The following is a 19,377-nucleotide window of genomic DNA, read 5'->3' as shown; positions in this document are numbered from 1 at the left end:
CCCCAGTACCTAAACAATACTGGAATTAAAAAAAACAATAATAAATCAATCTAGCTGATTTCCAGCTGGAGAGGGAAGAGAAATATTCATGCATTCATGCATTTTATGGGAAAGATTGCATAGCTAGTTTAGAAAGAAAATGTCTTTTCATGTCCTTGGTGGTAGTTCTGTGCTTCTTTAACTTCTTCATGAGTTACAGATGATCATATTCTTCCATTCAACATTATCAGCCCATAGAATGAGTAAAATGCAGGACCCTTTTTAGGAATAAGGACACACTTTTAACATTTATCTTGGGAAGAAATGAATCATGTATGTAGTTATCATATACAAAAGGCAAATATTTCAAGTTTCATAAGGACATGACAATCCATAAAGTATTGGTTGAAGGTAAGCACCAAACCCAGCAACTGCCATTTCAGTGACTGAAAGGCAAACCTGGGATGTGGTTGTCTTCAACACTGGGAGCTTGATCTTGACTGCAGTTCTTTCACCCAAGATAATTTCCATGCAAGATCCCCAGCTGTACAACACAGTGATAGAGGCATCTCATTATTTAAGGCCCATGCTTTCTTCCAAATACTCTTGGAAAAGTCACCAAAGCTAATCTTTCTGTCAATCTTCTTTTTTTTTTTGCGCTTTTAAGAGCAGTATTAAATATTCACAAATATAAAAACTATGTGGAAATACCTTTAATAACTTTCTCATTCTGCCTGTTTAAAAAAAGAAAAAAAAAAAAAGAAAAACCACAAGCCAACAACCAACCATCTCTGCCAGAGTGCTTGGCCAGCAGTGGAGATAAAAATGTGACTGTTCCAAATATCCTGTGGATCACATGATGCTTCTGTCTCCTTGTGGACCAGAACTATTGCAGTACTTTCTGCTGAGTTCTAAGAAGCCATAATTAGAGGACAAAAGCCCCCAAAGTGCCTGAGATTCAGAAAGGCTGGACTGGCAAGTAATTTCTGATAACACTGGCTCACAGAAACCTCTTCAGATTCTTATGTGGAAAGTACTGCAAAGGAAAGAAAAAGATTAAGAGATATAAACACATTTGTCATTACAACATTTTTCTTAAAGTACAAAAAAGAAGGCGCTGTGTAATGAATCAGAATCTCTTCTCTCACGCTCTCAGAAAGAATTAAACATTCTGGGAGAAATTTCCATCTTCTGAAAATGTTAGCTCAGGGGGCCAAGCTCAGCACTAGATTAAATCAAGTATAAATTGACCTGTTTATTGTATATAGAGCAGAGCTAAACGTTTCCCAATGGTACTTTTGCTATGGCACAGCATTTGGGTTCTTAAACAAGTCAAATTAGGCAGATAAATCTGTTGTTTCTCTTGCTAGGACCAAGAGATCCTGATTGTTATCTTCTTTCTATTTGCATTATGATACAGGCAAGCAGCATGCTTTACTACTGCCATGAGTTTTCAGAACAACTCCTGAGCATCTTAGCAGGACAGTAAAAGACAATTTAAAGAGGACATGTTGAAAGCTCACTTTCTCTAGGTAGTAATCTCTGTTCAATGTCACAACAGTATAAACTGTATGTTTCTTTCTTTCTTGACTGAAATCAGAATTTTTGTATGTAAAAACTATAATTTTGATGTCTACACCGAAAGAAAATTTTAAAGGTTTGGAATATATGAGAGTCTGAAGAGTAATGGATGTACAGGTTTTGGATTTTGTTTTACAAAAAGAATGCTCTAACTTAATCACAGCTATTTGATTTGAATCAGGAATTCACTGAAGGAAGCTCTGTGGTATGTGTTTGGAGAAGATAAAATTTTATATTCACAGTGGTCCCTAGGAACTTTGTATCTAGGGGTTTATTCAACCTGGGTGACACTGAAAGATATGACGTATAGCAGTCTGGCATACTAGCCTAAGTATCATGAAAGAAAGCGTACAGTGATGCAAATTGCTTACCAGCACTAAGGTTTTAGAAAAAAAGAATTATAAACATCTTGTTCACAACTCAGGAAATGTCTAGAGCCCCATACTAATCAAAACTCGTGAAAATTTAAGTCCACATAGGAAGTATCTAGGAACTAAAAATCCACAGCATTGTATGTGAAAACATTTTAGGCATGTCTTCTTAAAAAAAAACCCACATCCAAATCCACTTCACTGGAAAGATATTTATTGGAAATTTTTGTATTTCTATCAGAGTATCATTTTGGACTTTGGAGATTAAGCTTTTTACTTAAGAGGCAGCTGAAATATTCTGTGAAAAACACTGACAGAAATTACTCCCTTCCACTGTTTTCTTGCTAAGCATCTCTTGCCAATTTGTCACTAGCTCTAATTTTGGTCCTTAAGAACTACATAATCTGCACGTTGGGACAGGTCTTACGAGATGCACATTTCCTGTAAAAGAGCTTCTGTTACTTCAGCTTTAAGTAGGACTGGAGTCACAACATCAACTGTTACACAGGTAAAGGCCCCCAAAAGTTTCAGAAATACTGCATTTCCAAAGACATATTTTTGTTTAATCTGTTGTTTCTCTGTCTAGTTCTGGCAGCATCCAGGTGTTACTTATGCCACATTCTTCTCAAACTCCATTTCAAATTGTTATAGTATTTTTCACCCTCAGGCATTCAAATAAGCTTAAGCTTCCAGGATGATTTATAAAACGATTTCCTGTGGAAAATGTAAACAGTCTTGTAGAACAGAACACTTAGCCAGTTCAGACTGCTAATACTTCCATTAAACTACAAGCACCTTCTTAATGATAGCAATTTTGAGTGAAATAAACCTACTGGGATCAAATTTTCTGAACTAGCAACTGTCATTATTATTTACAGCTTGCTCAAGCTTCTGGGATAACAGCCAAAAATGCATATCCTCTTCCCTGGTCAATGATTAGCAGTATTTTCTTCTAGTCTTAAAAAAAATTCCTCAACCACAGCAGTGCAAATCAAGCAACAGACTTTACTGCATCTTCATTTGCTTGACAGCAGTACAAAGCTTGCAAAGGCTGTCTGTAGGAGATTAAACCTACACAGGGTCATTAAGTAAAGGTTTGAGAAACAAGTGATGAGATAAGGAAAATCAGTCAACATACAGTGGATGAACTTTAGCTTATACTAGGTAAAAGCCTGGATCATGGTGCCAAAATGAATGCCTGCTGTATATACTAAGTATGCATGATAGTATGACAGCTTAAAAAAACGCAACATACTGAGCTGTGTGAAAAAAAGCACTTCAAAAACAGAGTGTACATTGTTATAGGAATCTGGCCTTCAAAGGTTTTCCACAAACAGGGTAAAAAAGGTATTCCTCCTCAGTAATTTCATACCTCATTTTAGTGATGATGAGATTTTACAGTTGGATAGTTCATATTATAAAAGAGTTCTCAATGTTTGTCAGAAGTCAGGTAAGCACTGGTCCCATGTAACAGAGCAGAGAGAACAAAATGATCTATGGCTTAGCAGAGATCACCTGCTCAAGCAATGGCAGAGCCAGGGATAAAACCTAATTGCCTTGCATCCTAAGTTCCCTACTCTTACAATGTGAAGAAGTGGCTTTTGGTGGGAGGAAAAGGCAAAGAACAGAATAAGAAATCCTCTACTACAAATAAAAATCATCTGGGGTCTGGTAAGTTAGTCAATACTTTCAGAAAGGATCACATACCAGGTGCCAGTATGGTATTCTGGAATCAGATATTCAGAAGTGTTGATTGCCCATAGCTTCACAGCAAAGTCTCCAAAAACTGCAGTTACCTACCATCTCCAATTGCTTACTAGCAATAATTTACAAAAGTGGCTATTGCTTTGGTTCCTAGGTATTGAATTTTCACAGCTGCTGAGCAGTTGAAAGTATCAATCAATAGGCACTTAGGCTTCCTTGAATTTAAAGTCTGGAATGCATTTGGTTGGGCACAGAAAGTGGAGAGATGCAAAACCAAATGAAATTATCGCTGCCTCTGGACATCGATAGGGTGGTATTTCTTCCACACACAGAAGATTTAAAAAAGGACAATTTTATTTAGATGAAAACATGTTTTCATATCTTTTTACAATATTAAGAAGATACTTCAGGCATAAGTTTACCACTGGCATATATGGTTGTTAATCCACTGTTAAGACAGTTCCTGTGCTTTGCATGTTCTGTATTATATTACATGTCAAACTGCACAGCCCTGTCTTCAGTTTGGCTGCATGCAGCCTATGGTTATCACTTAAAAGGACCATTACAGCTGAAGACACAGAAGAGAAGAAAATGAGAGGCCATGAATTGAGCTGGAGATAAATTCAGAAAGACAAAAGAAAGCATTGTTTCATTAAATAAATAGGTAATGTGTTGAAGACTGTTATGGTGTAATTCAACTCAATGAGTAGGAACTGGTTTTTTTGTGGTGAGAGATCAGCTACAGGAATTGCACTCTTGTTCCATGTCATACATTCTGTCACATGCTAGCATGCATTGGCTACTATCAGAGAGCACTGGTTTAGTTTCAGTCTCCAATCAGATCTTGGTGTACCTACTGTGGCATTAAAATTCAATGGACCCCATTCCAAAAATCAAATCACTGTCTCCCTTTAGAAGGCAACATTTACACAGTATTTAAAAAATGAGAGTAAGTGGCTCAGATCAGGAAGTTCAGTATTAAATATGTACGTCTATGATGCAGTGCATACAGCAAAAATATGACTAAGAATGTCCTCGAAAAATAAAATACCTTTACAGGCAAAATGAACAGTAAACCATAATAAGGGAGAGGTATCAAGTCTTCTACAGATTGGTTTGGATAGAAATGGTCTCATGACCTTGTCACCTTCTTTTCCTGCAGCTGTTAACTCTGGCTGAAACAGAAACCAAATCAGAGAAACTACACATTCTCTTCTTGGCTCTGAGACTTTTTCCATTTACACCCTCATTTTGCCATATAGCTTCAAAGGTTAAAAAACCATGTTGCTGAGTTAACAGTCAGAGGCTCTAAACCAGTGTTTCAGCTGGAAGGTGGAAGGAAACCCTTCTTTAGGTCATGTCACATCAGGAGCTCTTAAGCCTGAGGACTTCACAGCTGAATCCTGTGACCCACCTAATCTCCTGGACCTGAAAGGAGAGGGAAGTTACCATTTCCCTTGAAGCCAGGGATGGAAAAAATCTGCCTAAAATATACACATTGCCATCTTGAACATTTAGGAGACATCTTGATAACATGAGTTCACCATTTCACAAACATGGATCAAAGTATATGCGTTTAAACTGAGCAACTGGATGATCAGTCTTCCAATACTTGGTAGCCTTGTCCTTTGAGATTATAAGTGTTGTCAGTGATCCCTCCCTATTTTCTCTTTACCTAATCCATAACAAGCTCTGTACTTTTCACTTCATCCCTTTTTACTAATTTCCTTGCCCTGTTGAGTACCCAGCACTCAGGTCTTTCCATTCACTTCGTCAGTTTCCCAAAACATCACAAACTTGGAAAAGAAAAATAATTATGACAGTCATTCCAATGGCTATAGTGGCAAATATTCCTCTCTGCTAGTTTCTCAGGAAGTGAATGGATTGCACAGCATCCTTAGCTTGGAAGTCTCAGTCAGCAGTTTGCGAGCCTCTACAACACAGCAGTACAGTCAGTCATGGCACGGGAAACTTCTGAAACTACAGCTTCTGCCGAGTCTTCAGATCTGCCTTCAATTCTTCACATTTGATCTCTGTTCTCTACCCGTGGTACAGTACAGCCTTTTGATTGATTAAAAACTCTCCCTGACCCCAGCAGCTTCTATACGGATAACAGTATAAAGAAAACATTTTCTTAGCTGGAAATATATGTAAACAAAATATTACAATACCTACTCAGCTCAGCCTCACCATAACAATGATATGTGTCTTGTTCTAAAAGAGTTTCCGTTGATACACTTGATTAGTCAAGGAATGTCCGATATGTTTCTACTGTATAAAAGACATTCACATTAACTTTGTAGCATATCCTCTCCAGATGCTGATATTTCTCAGGGTTCACAGGAATCATGTCCTCATGCTTTATTGTAGAATCATTTTGTTATAATGTCTTTCCTCAGAAATTTCATTTATGAAAGAAATAAACTGTTCTGGGCTCTGCAGAAGACTTAGACGTTCTTAAGATCACCAGTCCAAATTTTTACCTATCTTAATGCTATCCTAACCTTTATACTTATTTCCTGTGAAAATACAGTTTATTCAATCAGTCTGTGAGCTTTGTTAATCTTCCCCAGTAACTTCTGAATCCTTTGGCAGAATTCAACAACACGTGACTTAAAGATGATTAAGTTTCTGCCAATCTCCTGCAAACAGGCAGCTGTGTAAAAAAGTGTCTCTAAGTGTTCCACTTCACAGAAAGATGCAAAATAATTCCGCACCCTTCCAGACATCAGAAAATCTACATAGATGAACCAGTCTTTGTGCCTTAACTGCAGCAAAAAATTGAAACTAAACTCCTTCTCAGTTATCAGCCAACTAATCAGGAGACACAAGTCTGCAGAAACTAGAATTTACTAATTCCAACATTCCCAAAACAATTTACAATCATACTGTATACCTGCTTGCAGTCAAGACAATCGTTGGATTATTTATCTTCCCAGACGTTAGAACTTAAGTGTTATTATCAATTATCACCAGACAAACAGCAACACTACTAACTTAACAACAATGTGTACAAACAAAGAATATGAAAAACTTTTTCAGGTTATCAAGCATTGACTATCAAACATAGTTAACCCAGACCACTGAAATTTGGGGAGAAATTAGACCTAGGTTTTAGCTTCAGCCTACTCTGCCAGTGGATTTAAGATTCAAATATGAACTCCTGCCAGTCTAGGAGTATCTTATTCTGCTGGCTAGTTCTCTGTCATTTCTTAAAGAAGGCCTATCCTTGTATTACTTAAACTTATAATTAAGGCTGTTACTTATATAGAATGTTTTATTAATGTGTAAAAATAAAAAGTCATTGTCCTTTTCAAAAGATCTCTTTAGATATGAAGTGTGCAAGAAAAACTGTCTTAAGATAGCTGGGTTTTATCTACAGATTATTAGGAAGAAACAGCAACAAAAATAAAAAATTATAATAAAACCCCTGATTAACAGTGGATCGAAGAAAGACTGCAGTAGTTAATCATTTTAATTTGCACACATTGCTATTCAGACAGCATGGATCCTTGCTATAGGCTTGAGAACAATATGAATTTGAGCTTATAACAGAGCAAAATATTTTCCTGAACAAACCACACAAACAGGGAAGAAAAAAAAAGGGAGATAAAAGTCACTGAGCTCTTAGTCTTCAGGTTAGGAGAGTACTGGAATATGCTCTATAAAAATAAACTGAGTTAGGGTAAGAAGTCATCCTCTAGTCAGCTCTCTAGTAAAGTACTTATGTCTAACATTTCTTGTATTACACTATGCAGCAATTTCTTAAAAAAAATACCTGAAAATATGCAAGAGACTATCTTTTTCTTAAAACAATACCTGAGAAAGTCCGGTGCTTTGGAAATCATGTTTTCAAAATCTGCAAATCCTAGTTTCCCATCACCATCCATGTCAGCTTCTTCTATCACTTTCTCGCAAACTAAAGTGATTTCTTCTGCTGTTAGCTCTTCTCGGGTCAGCTTATTGAGGGTTTTTTCCAAGTCTGATTTACAAATGAAGTTATCTGTGTTAAAATCTAAACAATAAAAGAACCAAAGAAAAGATCACCAACAACTCTCATAGTGATTTAGTCCAAACAAAAAAGGCATACAAAAGCATCCCAATACAGTACCATAGATCTTAAAGGCATAGATTGCTTTAAGCTCTCTGGGAGCCATTTCACTGAGCACAGAGAACATATCCACAAAATCATTGAAGCTGAGGCTTCCCTCTCCATCTTCTGAGAAAGATTCCACAATCCTTTCCTTGAAGGGATTCTCCTGTGAAAAACAGATACATATTTTTTTTATTATTATTATTTTTCAGTATTTGGAAGACCAAAAAGCTGCAGACTCCCTGTTAATGAGTAATTAATTCCATGGTTGGCTCTCTGAAGACAGCTCTTCTCCTTCCAAAGTGCATCTAAAAATTTACATTTGCATGCTTTAGCACAAAGCGTCAGCAGAACGCGCTGCTGCATGGTACCACTTCTTGCCCAGATTTTCTCAGCTCCAATGTTACTCATTCTCTCTAAACTGGTGCTCATCTTGTTTCTCCTGGGTGGAACACATACTTTATAAATGTTAGGGTAAAGGTACTAAGAGTGTGAAGGTCATTTGCACGTAACAGGTTCCTGACAGGGTGGCAGACTGACATGGTCAGGAGGGTTACAGCTCCTATATTAAGAAGCTAGCACACACAAACAGAGGATGATAGAAGGGGAAGGAAACAGGGAGACCAAGGTAGAAAGCCAATAAAACAAACAGGGTCTTTACATCTTCTGGTGGCACCTAAGTGAAGGCTGGATGAACAAATACTGTCTATGAAACCACTTTAAAAAGGAAGTATTTGCATTCCACACCTGACTGATATGGAACCATCAATCAACCCTCAACCAAACCATGTCCGTTCACTAAGGATGTTGAGTAACATCCCAGTAGAATCTTGCAGAAAAGTCTTTCATTTTCTCTCTGATACACGTCAATGTCCAACCCTCTGGTTGAACTGACTACAAATTCCAGAGTTTTAAATGAAATTTCATCTCTGCAAGAGATGACCCTGAAAGATCCTTTTCTAGCACCCTACCAACCCAGCTGGTGTCAAGGCTACTCTGAATAAGACAATATTCAAAAACCATAAACACACAAGCAAGCATAAGAAAAGCTGCTTTACTACTCTGAAGTCCAAAACAATTGTTTTTAATGTAACAAAACAACATCTTTCTCACAGCTATACAAAAACCGAAAATGAATTTGTAGCTATGGCTATAAAACTGGGAAAATCAACTCAATTCAGCTGAAAGTGAGTAAAACACAAACATCATTTGGACTTTGAGCAGCCTCTAATCAAAGCTGTTCTACAGATCTTATCTGAAGTCAAGACACCAATTAACATATTGATCTCCTATAAAAGTCATCAGCTTTGGTGGTGGCATATCATGTTTATTATTTTTAACATGCATGCAGCATTTTATTTGGCTTTAAAAGAAGCAGTATTGTGAAAGCTCGGAGCTCAATCATATATCCATTTCATGTCTTTTTATCTCCAAGTTTAATTAGCTAACAGGTATTCACAAACCATCCAATTATTTTAAATGAAATTTCATAAACCAGCTATATTTGAGAGGTAAATTACTAGAAAATGTTATTTTTCAGTTTACTTGAATTCTTTCTTGAACATCTAGAACAGATGCATCTATAGAACACATTTTCTGCATACCCGTGGAAACTAAAAAAAAAATACAAGCAGCATGTACAAAGCAGAGTTACATGAACAGACTGATGATTTATATTTCTGTAGTATCCTTCATCTTAAAGGAATGTAAAGTACCTTACAAGAATTGGGCTACTTACCACTAATATGCAGCTGCCTCAAGTGAAATTCAACAACTGTTAAATGGTTTGCAGCAGCTTACAACTTACAACTAAAGCTGAAGATAAAGATGTTCAACTGAAATCACAGGGGGAACTTGGAAGCATAATGAAATTTGTCACCCACACAGACATAACATTTAAGATACATTTTGTTATAGCCTCAAATAATGAATAAATTTTAAGGATTCTTGCTAAAAGACAAGCATAACATACAAAAGCTTAATTTCTCTAAGAGAAATGTGAGGTGTGACTGTGCATGCGGATATTTCAAAGAACATCCAGTTCCTGGAAAGCAGCCTTCCTTTTTTCTTCAGGTGATGGGTCAACGTGTAGATTCACACTATGGGACGACACTTTGCAGTGTCTAGTTCCGAGATGCAAGTACAGAGATGTGGTCAGACATTTGGGTACAAGGCGTGGATTGGTCAAGGCTATACCACACCTACATACATTTGTCAAGTCATATCACCTGGCAAATTTAAGAACACATTTCAGTGGCCATGCCAGCTGGAACTTTGAGATACTTTTTCACAGAAGCAATAATGGCCATCCACATCCTCAGAGAGCATACCTGGTTCTATTGGGAGGTTTCTATTTAATGGTTACAAAGCACTCAGGATACATCAACTATCTAATGCGATGTCTTTGGGTCTTGCGGTTTGCACTCTAGGACTACTTCCATGGTAGATATTAGTTGGAGTCTGCCAAAAGGCAAATATCCATCTAATGACAAATCAGTCAAAGTGTCAACCTTCCAAGGATGGGTGAGATCTGAGAAACAGACAATGGAAGTGTAATTCCCTGAGACAATCAAGATTCAAAATGCACCACTAAATGCCAAGATCTCTCCGTCCTTCTGGCTAAGATAATGGCCAGGAATAAGGCTGTTTTAATGGATAGGTGAAATAGGGACCACAGAGCTGTAGGCTCAAATGACAGCCCATTAAAGTAGTCAATACTAAATTCAAATTCTCCTACAGGGTTCAATGACTGAAGTAATTCCACAATAGGGACCATGCCTACATTTTTCAAAGGGCAGGAGATTAATGAGCTAACTGTGCTCTGAGCTGAACATGTAAGGCTGAGCTCACTGTTCAGATGAAGACAAAAGCAGGCCAAATAAAAATAAAAAAGAAATTAAATAGAGAGAAAAAGAGGGATTCCTGAAAATAAAAAAAGACAACAGCCTCAAAAAAGCAGCAGGGTCACATCTCTCAAGAATCTCAGAATGAAAAACAACACCCCAGAACTAGCCAGATGGCTGAAAGTCATTGTAAAGGGATACATAATGATCACTCGCATCATGTGCATGATGTGTAGAGGAGGTATAGCAGATGTGCATCTGTGGGTACTGCTAAGGCTAAAGTATCTGACTTGAGTGCTTGGAAATATGCCTGTCTGTGATACGAATATACATACAGACACTCTGGAAAACAAGTAATTCTATTGTTTCAAATTGTCAGTTTATTAATAAGCCAAAGTAAGATTCATTTGGGCTGGAAAAGGCCCACTTTCTTCCTAAAAGCACATAAAAAATTGGTGTATCTGTTAAATGTTTAATACTACAGAATGCTAAATATCAGAGTGGACAAGAAAACATGTTAGAAAAAATTGTCTTTTTTATTTCTAGAATATTATATTGCTTTCTTTGGAACAAACCTCATCAGAAGTTTACAACTGTTACCATGACACTGACATCTTAGAGGCAGCATTGGATAACAAACAGGGGGCACACAGATGCAAATATCCCTATCAGCAGGGAATATCAAACCCAGGACTTTCTGCATTAAAAATGCTAGGCATAATCTCTCTGACTTAATAAGCATATTGCAGTTGCATAAGATGAATTATCTGTTTGGCATGTTGGAGATCTCAAAAATACAGATGAATTAACGATGAATTAAATGGACCTAAGCATACTTTTTAAGTAACTCTTTGCCAAATGGATCTCTAAAACCTAAATGAAAAATAAAATCTTTCCTCATATTGATTTCTTTCCTTTAACTTTCTCATATTATGTGTCTTCAGGCAGTATATCTGTAGCTTACACAATGGAAAGTATTAGCTTACCTTCACAGATACTTTTCACATCCTTTTTGTAATTTCATTACCTCTACTCTAAAGAGCACAGATTAGGGTTCCATCATATTTAAAGGAAAAGCCATGGGGGAAGGGATTAAAGGGAAAATGATACTGTTCCTTCCTAGACTGTTTTCCCTTAAGCACTAATTGTTTAAAGAAGAATCCTTTTAAAACTAGAAACTCACACTTGTATTGTTAAAAAGCTTTTTCTGTCCTCTCACAATAAAAATGAGAGGGGAGACAGAAACAATAAATAATTATTACAGCTAAAACTCTGCTGTTTTGCAGATTGATGCTGCTGTAGTGGCTTGAGTTAATCCTCCTAAACGTGCCATCCATCTTTTTAACAATCACTTTTTCTACTCAGATAATTGTGTTTCTATACATTTTTGAATGTCATGCGGCATCTATTCCAACATACAGACCTAGAACACCATACAGTAAACCACAACCATTAGTTTTCTAAGAAACTATTACAGGGTCTATTCCTGAGACTGCAGCTAAATCTTACCAAATCACTTGTTATGTTCCCCTGTTCTCTAGTTTCCATCACAGGCTCTAGGAAACCACTGCATTGTCCTTTTGCCCTATTCATTTTTGCAGCTTAATGAATTGATTTAAAGTGCTGTGTCTTATTTTCACAAGCTGACTGCATTTTGGAAATAAGAAGTTGCAAGTAAAGTTGTAAGATATGTCAAGATAACTAAGCTGGAGATGCTGGACAGTCATAACAAAATGTTTCTCGGTTTTATATCCACAGAAACATGATGATCATTTTCTCTTTTTGTTTGAACATAAGTCCCCACTGACATTAGCGAAAATATTTAAATGCAAAAAGCAGTCTGCAGACTACTGAAAGCCAGAATCCCTTTGGATATTTTAATCAGGACTTGTTCAGAACTGATCAGAAGCAAACCCTTCTGAAATTTCAGGAGTTATTCCTAAAAAAATAGAAATGAACTCTTATCAGACAAACATCAATATAAAAATGGCTAGATTATTCATTACCAGACCTCCATAGGAGAGGCTGGTGCTTTGGAAGGGAAGCATAGCAAGTGCAAAAACAAATTGTCCCTGGAGCAGATAAAAGCACATTTGTTTGTTGGATTTTTTTTTTCCTTTTCTTCTTCCTCAAATCAGTAATTTTTTTTTTTCATGTTTAGATCATTATATTCATGTCATCAAACTTCTTTGCAGTGCCTACAGGGTATCAATTAAGCAAACCCTGCACAAACCAAGGCTAAGATACAGCTAAATTAATACATTTATATCTTAAAAAAAAATGACCACCTCATTCTGTCAGTAAGCAGAAATGTTAAGACAGATCAGCAATGAGCTTACCTCTTTACTGAAGGCTGCACTATGGTCACAACAGCCAAATAACAAAAGATTCTGGTTGCATATAGAATTGTTTAAATATTACAGAACATAATAGTATATAATGGGAATATAAGGCATTTTAACAAAAAACGATTCACTAACTACAGCAGGAAACTGCAGACAATACTGGTAAAGACCATCAAGCAGGTACAGATTTGGAGTTCAAGGGAGAGAAAATGGCCCTCACTTACTACACTTGGAGGGCATACAGTTGAGACACACAGTTAAAAAGGGGCTTCCGAGAAACAAGAGTGGTCTGAAAGGGGTAAAACATCCCATCTTAACTAGAAACAACTAACTGGATGCGGAGACAAGGAAGTTGGGATGAGCTGCAGGCAAAGATTGGCCACAGCAGGGGTCGGGCCTTGGGAAGAGTATCAACCTGCTCTCTCAGCTGTCGTGGCCCATTACACGGAAAGTTTTGAAACTGAGGACTCACTGAAATGACTTGTAAAATTCCATCCTATTAAAATCGTAGGAAGTGTTTTCATTTTATTTTGAAGCAACTTGCATGCATTCATGTTTAAACTTGCCAAAATAGGGTGCTAACATTGGTTTTGAAATGTGTGATCGATTCCCTGTTCCCTGTGTGTCCGTCCTTTCCCTTGACTGATTCCTGTGTCTGCTGGTCATTGTTTCAGTGCTGTGTGGATTTATGAACTACCTTACTCACTGCTGCAGCTAATGACAAGGCCTGTGAGGATCAATGAAGTTACTGCGTGAGCCAAAACAAGAAAGCAACAGAATGTAAAGCGAATTAAACTAAAATGGTTCCCCTCCAGGAAGTCCCTTTACGACCAACTCCTGACAGAAGGATTGCTCTACACTACAATGACCAGAGACAGGCCACACACCAATTTGAAGGTTCTGGCAATTAGGGATGTATGTGTCACAAAGAAGATGGCCACCCACCTACTTCTACAGATCATACGCGGTCTCTGTGATCAGATTACACTCCCACATCTAGCTCTGTGGAAGGGACAGGGATAACATGAGTGTAATCAGTTTTGCTTTGAAATGAGATCACTTTGGCTCTCTACATGGTCTCATATTGAACAGCCCATATCATTGCTATGATTTTGCAATAATAATTGCTGCAATCTCACAGGTGTCCATATGCGTTAAAGTTAATTAGACTGCTGCCTGTGTGTAACCAAGATTGTCAAAATTAGAAAACAGAGACTGCAGTGAAACAGATGGAGTAAACCAGTTCTGTTAACTTCAGTGTAATGGTAGACCTAATCAATTTAAGTATCTGCCCCTTCTTTATTTATTTCTTGTCCTGACTGTCAACTTTTAAGAATCATGAGTTGGTCACTCACTTTAAATGACAGTGAATAATTCACTATCAGCATTTTTTTTTTCTTTGAAACACAAAAAACCTGGCTCAAAACATTAATGCGTGAGGTAAAGATCTTTCTTTATAGTAGCAGAATCTAATTTAGAAAAGTGCATTATTGATTCTCTCCATTTGTCAGAATCTACAGTGGTATTGAGCTCAACATTGCCAGTAACTAGAAATGTAATGTGTATATGAAAAAAGCCAGGTGCATTGAAATTATCACTAATTGTATTAGAATTCAATAGACATTTAGTTCATTTATTTCTATTTTAAGATTTAAATGTTGGCTTCGTCTTCACCTTGGATGAAAATTTACTGAAGAAAGAAAACACCATAACGATTTATTTAGCAGTCTGCTCAAGTTGCAAAAATTAAAGATTTTTTTTTCTTGGTGTATGAGCTGGAGTTACTACCTAGATTGCTTGGAAAATGAACTAGGGGAAAGACTCTCCCCCCTACCCCCACCTGCACAGGTAATTGCAAATGCATGACCAAGATTGACCCCAATTTATAACTGAGATCCTAGGTAGCTTTTTAATATCTTTTAGTGTCAATGTTTTGAAAGAGTTATGGAGGAAGATCTACTCTCCTCTAACTAATATTTTACTGGAAACAAGCTCACTAGCTATTGAATGCACCTTCTCTATGAACTGCTAGAATTCCTGAAATAAAATGAGTGGTTTGACAGCAATATTTCTAAGGTTCTTCCACAGCCTTATGAGACTTGGGAGAGAATTATTATAAAATTTGACACAATTTTGACCTGCTATTTTCATAAAATCAAGTTCCATTACCCTGGGGACATCTTCTAAAGCAGGGTCAGAAAGCCTCACAGACTTGATATGGTACAAGAAGATAGATTATGATCTGCTTTACTTTCGGAAGTATATTAGGAAGTCTATTATCATTACCACCTAAGATTGCTAAGGAAGCGAGATGTGCTCCTGTATCTCAAAATCTAATCATGGTCCAGTATAAAATTTCTGGTTTATATCTCAGCTTAAGTACCAGGCTGCCTTGTAAATATAGTAGTCTCCCATTTCTAAAGTTTTCATAGAATGAGCTATTCCTTAAACGTTCAGTCCTGTATCACTGAAGCCAAAAATAATGTCTGCGATTATCATTTCTTGCTTTCTTTCCTGAACTTAGCCTTGATTTTTCACAAAGCAAATATCAGGATCTGGCAGTTAAACTCCTCAGAGTCATATAACTGAGCCAGAGAATTACATGTTGCCCTATCAAGATCCTAAAGATAATAACGTAAAACTTAAGGAATACTGATTGTCCATACCAGAAGTGCTAGTACAAGCACCTAAGATGCTACAGTGATGAATGAGTTGCAGACTTGTTAGAGAGATATAAAACTACTTGCAGTAATGGACGAATGAATCAAAAACCCTTGAGGATGATACGTTTTATCACAGAGATAAGAATTCAATATTTATGCATAAGCAAAAATAACAGATGGCTGAAAACAATCAGAATACTTCAAGATACTCCCATGCATTCAGACTTTGTGAAGCCCATGCTATTTCATCCTGCCAGCTACTAAAAAAACTGATTAGTTTACTAATGGTCTTACCTATGTAAATATAAAACAATTTTTGTTGTATTGTATTCCATACAACACTAATTTGCATTCTTATATACAGATGTCTATCCAACATGACAGCACTTCAGGAAATATTCCTATTTCAAGGTGAAGAATCTTCTTCCTTATGTACTAGCTGCTAAGCTTCAAATGACTGGTTCCATGTAACTGCTAGAAGCAGGTCCTTTGATTAAATCATCTCAGACAAATCTCACTGGGGCATTAAGAATAAATCCAACAGATCTAGGGATTGCTTCTAAGGGGAAAAAAAAAACCACTATAATATGGGAACTGTCATAATTACCAGTCCATCCAGCCCACCAGCCTAACTCTAAGTGGAACCAGTTGCAGATAAGGCAAGAATTAAAAAAAAAAGAGGGAGATACACATAGTGATCCTTACTATAGTATATTCTGAGATTAACACAATGAGCATTTCAGGGACTTCTGGAGTTAGATATTACATCCAGATCATAAAACTTAAGAGCAATCTGTGGAATTCTGCTCTATAAAAGCTCTTAAATAATTTTTGAAGACTAATGCTGTCTTTGCCAAGATGTCTTGTGGCAATGAGTTCCTCAATATATTTACACGTTATGTCAGCTGTCTGTCTGTAATTTCACGCAATACTTCCTTGTCCTTGTGAAAAGTAGTGCAAAGTTGTTCTGTATTCACCTGTTGGTATCATGATCTCGTAGGTAGGACAAAGACGACTTAGAGCAACCATCCCAATTCCCAACTTTTAGCTCCACTGAGTAATTTAACACTATACTTCAGAATACAGCCTTAGGGCCTAATTAGACCTGCTTGTGCTAGCAGCTTCTCACAGGCTACTGATTTTGATCATAGAATCATAGAATCATTTAGGTTGGAAAAGACCTTCAAGACCATCGAGTCCAACCATCATCCATGCCCACTAAACCATGTCCTGAAGTACCACATCTACGCGCTTTTTGAATACCTCCAGGGATGGTGAGTCAACCCCTTCCCTGGGCAGCCTATTCCAATGTCTGACAACCCTCTCAGTAAAAAATTTTTTCCTAATATCTAACCTAAATCTCCCTTGCTGCAACTTGAGGCCATTTCCTCTCGTCCTATCTCCAGCCGCCTGACAGAAGAGACCAGCACCCACCTCACTACAACCCCCCTTCAGGTAGCTGCAGAGAACCATAAGGTCTCCCCTCAGCCTCCTCTTCTCCAGACTAAACAACCCCAGTTCCCTCAGCCGCTCCTCACAGGACTTGTGCTCCAGGCCCCTCACCAACTTGGTTGCCCTTCTCTGGACACACTCCAGCACCTCCATGTCTTTCCTGCAGTGAGGGGCCCAAAACTGAACACAGTACTCAAGCTGCAGCCTCACCAGTGCCGAGTACAGCGGAACAATCACATCCCTGCTCCTGCTGGCCACACTATTTCTGATGCAGGCCAGGATGCCATTGGCCTTCTTGGCCACCTGGGCACACTGCTGGCTCATATTCAGCTGGCTGTCAACCAGCACCCCCAGGTCTTTTTCTGCCAGGCAGCTTTCCAGCCACCTTTCCCCAAGCCTGTAGCGCTGCATGGGGTTGTTGTGACCCAAGTGCAGGACCCGGCACTTGGCCCTGTTGAACCTCATACAGTTGGCCTCGGCCCATCGATCAAGCCTGTCCAGATCTCTCTGTAGAGCCTCCCTACCTTCAAAGCAGATCGACCCTGCCTCCCAGCTTGGTGTCATCTGCAAACTTGCTGAGGGTGCACTCGATCCCCTCGTCCAAATCATTGATAAAGATATTAAACAGAACAGGGCCCAACACCGAGCCCTGAGGAACACCACTTGTGACCAGCCGCCAACTGGATTTCACCCCATTCACCACAACCCTCTGGGCTCATCCATCCAGCCAGTTTTTCACCCAGTGAAGAGTACACTTGTCCAAGCCATGAGCTGCCAGCTTCTCAAGAAGCATGCCATGAGAGACAAGTGTCAAAGGCCTCGCTGAAGTCAAGGCAGACAATATCCACAGCCTTTACCGCATCCACTAGGCGGGTCACCTGGTCATAGAAGGAGATCAGGTTGGTCAAGCAGGACCTGCCTTTCGTAAACCCATGCTGGCTGGGCCAGGTCCCCTGCTTGTCCTGGACTTGCCATGTGAGTGCTCTCAAGACAAACCATTCCATAATCTTCCCTGGTACCAAGGTCAGGCTGACAGGCTTGTAGTTATGTCTTAAATCTAATTTTGGATAATCAAGTTTGAAATCTTTGTTGCTATTTCCAAATTGGACCCAATACAGGGCATTTTTGCAAAGTATTATTAATTTTGCCTGTTGCCTAATTTGTGCTATACAAAACTTATGTGAAATATTTATAAGGTATCTGAATGGTTAACATATAATAAGGTATTTTATGCAATTGAATGAACTGAAAAGAACTTTTCAGCAAGATCTTTATACCCCCTATTTTAAAGTTCCACAAATACCTCTCTAAATGCACTTGTTTCATGAAGTATACAGACACATAATTTAAGCTCTTTCATAGACATTTCAATACATTTAAACACATAATATTGTTGAAAAACAATGTTTTCTTGAATGCTGCTGATACTAAAAGTTCATATATAAACAAACCTTGAACTACACTACTTTTATATCCTGTTCCTACTTCACACTGTAATATAATGGGCAAAGATGAGAAGAATTTTTTTTTAAACTACAGTACCTGCATGATTTATTAAATGTCATTCATTTTATTTGAGGTGAGCTAGGAAGGTCAACTTTGCAAGCTACAGAGGAGGGAATTACAGTTATACCCGTGGCAGCCAAGGACACATACTTGTAATCTGCACACAGCTGATATGAAACTGACCTGGAGCTGCATTCTAATTAGGGTTGGGTTATGCTGCTTTAGGAGTTAAAAGGCTTAATAGCTTTCAATCAGATGACAAAAGAACCATTTTGTTAAGTTCTAGGAACAACTCATAGCACATCACACATTGCAATTTTGTAACTATTTAAACAATAGCGAGGTATGTACTAATTTTATTCCTATACTATGTAATATTGTTAAGGAAGGTCATTAGCAAAAGAGCCCTACCAAAATCCTTAACTATTAATATATTTAATAGCTGAATGTAGATGTGTTACGTTGATGACAGTGGCATTTATGGCTTTTATGATAGAATTAAAGATGTCTAAAGTTTTCCTTGCATTTTTTTTACTTACAAAATTTTAAATTTATAATGTCATTATTTTTTATGTGCAATTTTGGAATTAAAGCTAGCTACATCATCTTCATCTACTTTATTACAGGCAACTCACCATTAGAAAGAGTATAAACAGCTACTAGGATTTTGCTGAAGAATCCCATGCTTACTGTGAAAAAGAATCCTAAATTATTTCTCAGTTTCTTCAAAACCCAAAATTTCTAAGCTGTACATAGGTATCTGGTAAACCAGAGTCATAACTGAAGGATGAAAATTTTTAAAAGGCCTTCTATTGAATTAAATGGTCATATGTGTTTAAT

General features: G+C 37.7%; 1 protein-coding gene across 1 annotated transcript in view; it reads right to left on the bottom strand.

The window, feature by feature from the left end:
• Nucleotides 1-591: 591 nt before the first annotated feature.
• The window catches only part of CIB2 (calcium and integrin binding family member 2), a 46,839-nt gene continuing 28,053 nt past the window's right edge, over nt 592-19,377 (bottom strand). Inside the window, exons 4-6 of the mRNA XM_010571675.1 lie at nt 7,747-7,894; nt 7,455-7,650; nt 592-1,015 (exon numbers count right to left, since the gene is read on the bottom strand). Of these exons, the coding sequence (XP_010569977.1) occupies nt 994-1,015; nt 7,455-7,650; nt 7,747-7,894 (366 nt within the window). The 3' untranslated portion in view covers nt 592-993. The remainder of the gene's footprint in view (nt 1,016-7,454; nt 7,651-7,746; nt 7,895-19,377) is intronic.

The sequence above is a fragment of the Haliaeetus leucocephalus genome, unplaced genomic scaffold (genome assembly GCF_000737465.1).
Source record: "Haliaeetus leucocephalus isolate CR32 unplaced genomic scaffold, Haliaeetus_leucocephalus-4.0 Scaffold339, whole genome shotgun sequence".
Classification (NCBI taxonomy): domain Eukaryota; kingdom Metazoa; phylum Chordata; class Aves; order Accipitriformes; family Accipitridae; genus Haliaeetus; species Haliaeetus leucocephalus.
Note: the sequence above shows the minus strand (reverse complement) of the source record. Positions and strands in the feature narration are given on the sequence as shown.